This window comes from Oncorhynchus clarkii, chromosome 33 (assembly GCF_045791955.1).
Source record: "Oncorhynchus clarkii lewisi isolate Uvic-CL-2024 chromosome 33, UVic_Ocla_1.0, whole genome shotgun sequence".
Lineage (NCBI taxonomy): Eukaryota > Metazoa > Chordata > Actinopteri > Salmoniformes > Salmonidae > Oncorhynchus > Oncorhynchus clarkii.
The window spans coordinates 22029396-22036822 of record NC_092179.1 but is presented as its reverse complement, the minus strand read 5'-3'; the positions used below and the strand labels follow the sequence as shown (position 1 = coordinate 22036822).

Sequence of the window (7427 nt, the reverse complement as noted above, 5' to 3'; positions counted from 1 at the left end):
AGAACCATCTAATGAGTGAAGATGTAATCAATCTGAGACAATCTTACGAGAACATGAAAACTATATGTATTTGGTTTTGCCCGCGTTAAGTATGAGTTTTAAATCAGAAAGGGCTTTCTGCACAGCTGCAAAATCCCACTGTCACAGCTAGGTCAGCAGTCAGGGCTGTTACATAATAGTACATAATAGTATCATCCGCATATAGATGATTTAAAAAAAAAAATGTTTTACAAATTGACCAATAACATTTACAGTGGGAGAAAAAAGTATTTAGTCAGCCACCAATTGTGCAAATTCTCCCACTTAAAAATATGAGAGAGGCCTGTAATTGTCATCATAGGTACACTTCAACTATGACAGACAAAATGAGAAAAAAAATCCAGAAAATCACATTGTAGGATTTTTTATGAATTTATTTGCAAATTATGGTGGAAAATAAGTATTTTTAAAGTGGGAGAACTTGCACAATTGGTGGCGTCAGCAATAACATATCATTACATCATTAAAAATTATTAAACAAAAACATTGGTGTAATAATTGGCAAGTATCTTCTAAACTATGCTGATGTGGTATACAAAAACATTTATTCTAAAATGGAAATAGGCCTATATGGTTCTTCTTCTTCTTCTGTAAATACTTTGTATGTTTTTAAACACAATTCCTGTCCAAACGCAAAGCAATATCTACAGAAGTTAAACAAAAGGTGTTATGACCTCAACATTAATTCAAAGTTACAATCACTTCAGCCCCCCAAAGCAAGTCCTCATATGGACCTCAACCAAATGTCTGATTTAAATGGATGTGATCTTCTAACATTATATTAACTATTTTGATGAGCAGGTTACTGACTATTACATCTGTTAATGAGAAATCATGCTAGGCTCAAACATCAGACACATGTACTCTACAGATGGGAGGAGCTATTGGAAGGACAGGCTCATCATATTGGCTGAAATAGAATGCATGTTGTGTTGAATTGATTCCATTCCAGCCATTACAATTATGCCATGCTCCTATTGCTCCTCCCACCAGCCTCCTCTGCACTACATACACTATCTACATGAAGTATAATACCCATTTTATCTGTAATTAATTCCATGGTGCCATATCATTTATGTCCCTCTCCCTGATTCCACCATAGAGGTTAAAACCAATCCACTCCCTCACATCTGACCTAGTACAGGGTATTTCAGGTAGTGAAACTGTTCAACTGCTAGACTGGTAGCTATGGGAGTGAAACTGAGATTTACATAGACAGGGCTGGGTGGTTCTGCTTGTCCCAGAATAGAGCAGCAATGTCACCAGATGTTCACTCTGTTCCCAGGGGGTTGGAGGTGGAGAAGACTCTATCTTGAAGATGTGATGGTTTTAATATTAAGTGGACAAATGTATTGAATTTAAGCAAAATACATGAACGATCATATTGGTGAGAGCCAGACATATCGATCAAATGTTCAAATGCATTAGACTAAGTCTATATATCAAGCATGTTAAAAACTGCTCCAAGAAAGATGAATAAGGAGTTCCATCTACTACATGTGGCTAGATCTCTCCTGTTAATCTGTTAACATTGTAGTATCTAGACCTCTCCTGTTAATCTGTTAACATTGTAGTATCTAGACCTCTCCTGTTAATCTGTTAGCATTGTAGTAACTACACCTCTCCTGTTAATCTGTTAACATTGTAGTATCTAGACCTCTCCTGTTAATCTGTTAGCATTGTAGTAACTACACCTCTCCTGTTAATCTGTTAACATTGTAGTATCTAGACCTCTCCTGTTAATCTGTTAACATTGTAGTAACTAGACCTCTCCTGTTAATCTGTTAACATTGTAGTATCTAGACCTCTCCTGTTAATCTGTTAGCATTGTAGTATCTAGACCTCTCCTGTTAATCTGTTAACATTGTAGTATCTAGACCTCTCCTGTTAATCTGTTAACATTGTAGTATCTAGACCTCTCCTGTTAATCTGTTAACATTGTAGTATCTAGACCTCTCCTGTTAATCTGTTAACATTGTAGTATCTAGACATCTCCTGTTAATCTGTTAACATTGTAGTATCTAGACCTCTCCTGTTAATCTGATAACATTGTAGTATCTAGACCTCTCCTGTTAATCTGTTAACATTGTAGTATCTAGACCTCTCCTGTTAATCTGTTAACATTGTAGTATCTAGACCTCTCCTGTGAAAATAGTAGTATATTGTGTTAGTATGAACAACTGGTTGATGACGATTTGCTTAGAACATAAATAACTAAACAATGAGGTTTAGATCTGATAGTTTCTATGAAACTGTGAATCTGGCTTTATGAATGTTGCTGTATCATTCAACAACATGTAAGATTAAAGTCTATTTGGGTTTATTTAAAGAGACAATGAAAATATTTGTTCCAAAGGGAAATCTTTAATTTAATGTATTCATCAAAGCAAACATTCCTACAGCATCTAATTGTAATAAAACAGAACACATCAAATCTAACAATGATACAGCCTCAGTCTACAGAGATGATTGACACATGAACTCAAGCAAAGCCCTCTGTTTGTCTACATGTCAGAGATCAATAAGACAGAGAACATCTGATCTCAGAACAGAGTCAAAGCAGAGGAACCAGCAGCCTCTCTCCACAGGGGTGTGTGACTGAGGGGTCCTATCCAGAACAGTCAGCCTTCCTCAGGGTCTTAGTGACCGGATTCTGGGATTTCTGCTGGGCTTCACAGGTCACCTCTCCTGCCTTGGTCCACTCCTGGCCAGTGAGAGTCAGGGTGCTGCTCCAGCTGTACAGACCATCCTTCTCCAGGACCCCGGGACTGGTCTCCTGGTTCTTGTTGGTCCCGTCCACTTTCCAGCTCATGGTCCAGTCTGAGGGGAAGCCCTTGTTGGCCAGACACGTCAGTGTGGCTGTTGTTGTACTTGACAGCTCCTCACTAGAGGGGGGCAGGACGGTGAGGGTGGGGGCACTGTTACCTGGAACAAACAGAAGACATCAACTGCAACTACTATGTCTAAAAGATTTATAAAAGCAATAGACATACAAATACATTGATTTGGAAATGCCTTTTAAATATAATATAGTTAGATTGGTAAAGGTTTGAAGAAAACACAAAACATAATATGATAGATATACAAAGCAGAATTATGAACAATATGAGTCAAGTGTAAGTGGTTAACTTTAGCGTTACTATTATGTCAGATATTTTAGGATTGTTTCTGATCAGAATACTCAGAACATCTACAGTATATCAAGATAATCCAGAGGTTGTATACAAACATAAGACTCTTTCACAAAGCAACAATAACCGCAATAACCAACACTTTAAGAGTTATAAAGTCTGCTCTCAAACAAATCAGATACAAAAAATCCTACTATTTAACATTTTGATTGAATAAAATATTATTTGAAAGACTCCGTGTAAAACAATAGAAAAATGCAATGTATTTAAAATAAAGATTTATAAAATCGTAGTATATTTAAGCAAGTAAAAAAAAAATGTAATCAGAAAGAAATATGAAGAGAGCTTGTTACTTACTTCCAACATCTAGTCTGGTTCCGCTACCAAAAGTGTACCACAGTGATACAATCCCTATTACCGCTGGTACAAAAACCTTCTGACTATTGGGGAAGCTGAATTTCTTCAGACTGTGGTTCAAATATCTAACTCTAATATGGTATGAAGACTTGCCAAATATTGTTTTATCTTCTACATTTGAAAGGAAGTGTTTATTGTTTCTTTTTTTAAACCTACTGTTGATTGTATAGTTTCGACTCGGTGCCGTGTGTTTATTCATACAACTAGTCTAAGATGTAGGCTAATCTCTAACATCTTTCAAAAATGCAAGTCAAATTTGATTAGATGTAATAACATTTATATTCTAATTGACCATAGTCTGTGAAGGCCTTGTACTGCTGGCCTTGTGTATTTTTTGTATTTAAATCCTCAATATTGAGGTTAAATGTTTAGAGAAATTGAAACATGACATAAAAATGTGAATAAAACAGTTAATTTGGTGTTACTTACTTCCAACATCAAGTCTGGTGCCACTACCAAAAGTCCTCCACAGTGATACAATCACTATTACTGCTGGTACAAAAACCTCTCTGTGTTGTGATGCTGCAGCTGTTACAGTGAAGATCACGTATAGAGAATCATAATCAACACTAATACACTTTAACATCTTCCAGGTAGAACAAACACTTCATATTAGCTGTTTCTAGATAATATAAATATGAATTGTATCTTAAATCCAGATAATAGTATTTTTTCCTTCCTCTGTGTATCAGGTGTTCTCCTAGTCTGTAGATACAGTCCAGCATTAGATCAGTGTTGCTAGTATTCCACCATATTGTCCATATGAAAGACAACAGCAGCAGCAGTAGTGATAGTGATCCATGTTGTATATTCCTTTATTAAACATGTTGATCTCACATTTAACAGTGGTGGTAAAGTCACAGAGGACAGACAACACTACCAGAGGAATCCTACCAGCTTTAGTTTAGAGAAGTGTTCACTAACTGATTAGAGGAACTTACATGAGAGACCAAGCATGAGTGAACAGACAGTTCATTATATCTGATCATCATCAGAATAACAATATGAAGGTGGTGTGACATAAAAGGTACCATACATTAGTGATCTGAGTAAACAGTTGCTGTTTGATGTTATTAAAGATAGCACAATCAGTATAAAATACATTCTAATTAATTGAGCCTACTTGGAAACTGAAAAAAATAGATTTGAAACATTAATTTGCATAATGCATCCGCCCCGCTACTCTAAGAGCATTTATATCCCTGTGAGTTTAACACCCCATGACTGAGAGTTGTCCTTCATGACAACAGAACCCACAACAACCATGACTTTTATCACCATCTTCATCTGGACACTTGTTTTCTACATTGAAGGTACAAAATATATAGGAGTTTTACATTTGAATAATGAAAAGTAAACAATTTGAGTGAACTGAAATATTTTTAAGATTGTTTTAATTCCTGGTACAATTATCCGTTTTCTCTCTGTTTCAGAATCCAGAGGACAGATCACAGTGACTCAGACTCCTACAGTGAAAACTGTTCTCCCAGGAGAGATAGTCTCTCTGAACTGTAAAGCCAGCATTGATGTGCAAACTAACTGTTGGAGTTCAGGTAAACCATGTTTAGCCTGGTATCAACAGAAACCTGGAGGAGCTCCTAAACTACTTATTTACTATACTACAACACTTCAGTCTGGGACTCCATCTAGATTCAGTGGCAGTGGATCTGGGAGTGACTTCACTCTGATTATCAGTGGAGTCCAGGCTGAAGATGCAGGAGATTACTACTGTCAGAGTTATACACATATCAATAGTAAACATTTGTTCACACAGTGATACAGAGCCATACAAAAACCTTCCTCATTCAGACTGCTCAGTGATTGTGTTGCTACAGCTGGGACCTGCTGCAGGTGCTTAGGGGGAGAGAGTGAAATGGAACACTGGTAACTAGATGAGGTCAACTGTGATGTGACAATATGGTTTGAAATCATTCAGATCAGATGACCATCATCATCTTCATAATCGTCATGGTTGATACCATAGAATGAACAAATATATCAATGCAACATATGAGCTGAAATAAAAGATCCCAGAAATGTTCCGTACGCTCAACAAGCATAATTCTCTCAATTGTTGTGCACAAGTTAGTAGCATCCCTGTTAGTGAGCATTTATCTTTTGCCAATATAATCCATTCACGTGACAGGTGTGACAAATCAAGAAGCTGATTAAACAGCATGATCATTACATAGATGTACCTTGTGTTGGGGATAATAAAAGGCCACTCTAAAATGTGCAGTTTTGTCAGACAAAGCCACAGATATCTCAAATTTTGAGGGAGTGTGTAATTTGCATGCTGACTACAGTAATGTCCACCAGAGTTGTTGCCAGATATGTTACTGTTAATTTCTCTACCATAAGCCACCTCCAACACCAGACCAGGACCTCCACATCCGGCCTCTTCACCTGCAGGATGGTCTGACATCAGCCACCTAGACAGCTGATGAAACTGAATACTTTTTCTGTCTGTAATAAAGCCCCTTTTGTGCAGGTAAACTCAGTCTGATTGGCTGGGCCTGGCTCCCCAGTGGGTGGGCCTATGCCCTCCCAATCCCACCCATGGCTGCTCCCCTGCCCAGTCATGTGAAATCCATAGATTAGGGACTAATGAATTCATTTCAATTTGACTGATTTCCTTATATGAACTGTAACTCAGTAAAATATATGAACTGTAACTCATGTTGCACTTGTATTTTTGTTCAAAATAATATAATCTTTGTGGTTGTGACTGGTTATATTTGTCATGGGGTGAAAGTTCATGTAAAAGTTATTTGGAGATTTGAAAACAAGAACAGTCCTGAGTCCACAATATCAGTAGTCCATAAGATGTCCCAAAAAGGGTCATATTCCGAAAACATTTCAGCCGAGTATAACAAGTTCCCATATGCACCTCACAACAAACTATTGATATGATCATCAAGCACTATATTAACTATTTTAATGAGCACATTACTGACTGTTAGATCTGTGAATGAGACACTTGTATGTCAAAACCCAAATATCTTTCAATCACAAAACCACAGACAGTGTTAACAGCTCTTTAATATATTTTCGCTGTATTCAAAAGGGGTTTACAGGATAAAAGCAACACAGTACAAAATACAAGGACAGGACCGGCCACCACATAGGCCTACACACTAGAGTCCATAGTTGTTTGTCATGGAGCGTTTGGAGCTTCGGGGTTGGCATCATGGGATTCCAATGTGGTAGTCGTGGCCTCAGCGGTCTTGTCGTAGAAGGCAGCTTGTCCAGGATCAGCTCCTTTGTTTTCCTGAGGGAGAGGTTGTTTACCTGGTACCACGCCGTCAGTGTCTTCCTTCTCCCTGTAGGCCGTCTCGTTGTTGTTGTTAATCAGGGTTACTACTGTTGTGCCGTTAGTGAACTTGATGATGGAGTTGGATCTATGTGAGGCCACGTAGTCCTGGGTATCCAGGGAGTACCGGAGGGGACTGACTACGCACCCTTGTGCTGTTTTGAGAAACAGTGTCGAGAAGGAAGTGTTATCTACCTTCACCACCTGGGGGCAGCACATCAGGAAGTCCAGCACGCAGTTGCATAGGGAGGAGTTCAGACCCAGGGCTGTGAGGTTTGTGGTGAGCTTATAGGACACTGTGGAATTGAAGGCTGTAGTCAATGAACAGCTGTAGCTGTAGTCAATGAACATAATCCTCACATGTTCATTCCTCTTGTCCAGGTGGGTGAGGGAAGTGTGCAGTGCAATAGTGATTGCGTCGTCCGTGGATCTGTCAGGGCGGCAGGGAAATTGGAGGGGATTGAGTGTGCCTGTGAGGAAGGAGGAAATGTGGTCTTTAACTAGCGTCTCAAAGCACTTCATGATGA

At 38.4% G+C, this 7427-nt stretch overlaps 1 gene segment (V, D, J or C); it reads right to left on the bottom strand.

The window, feature by feature from the left end:
• Positions 1-2383: 2383 nt before the first annotated feature.
• LOC139392718 (Ig kappa-b4 chain C region-like) lies at positions 2384-4673 on the bottom strand. The segment is given in 3 exon segments: positions 2384-2964; positions 4017-4115; positions 4529-4673. Coding segments are annotated over 3 exon segments (432 nt in total).
• Positions 4674-7427: the final 2754 nt, after the last annotated feature.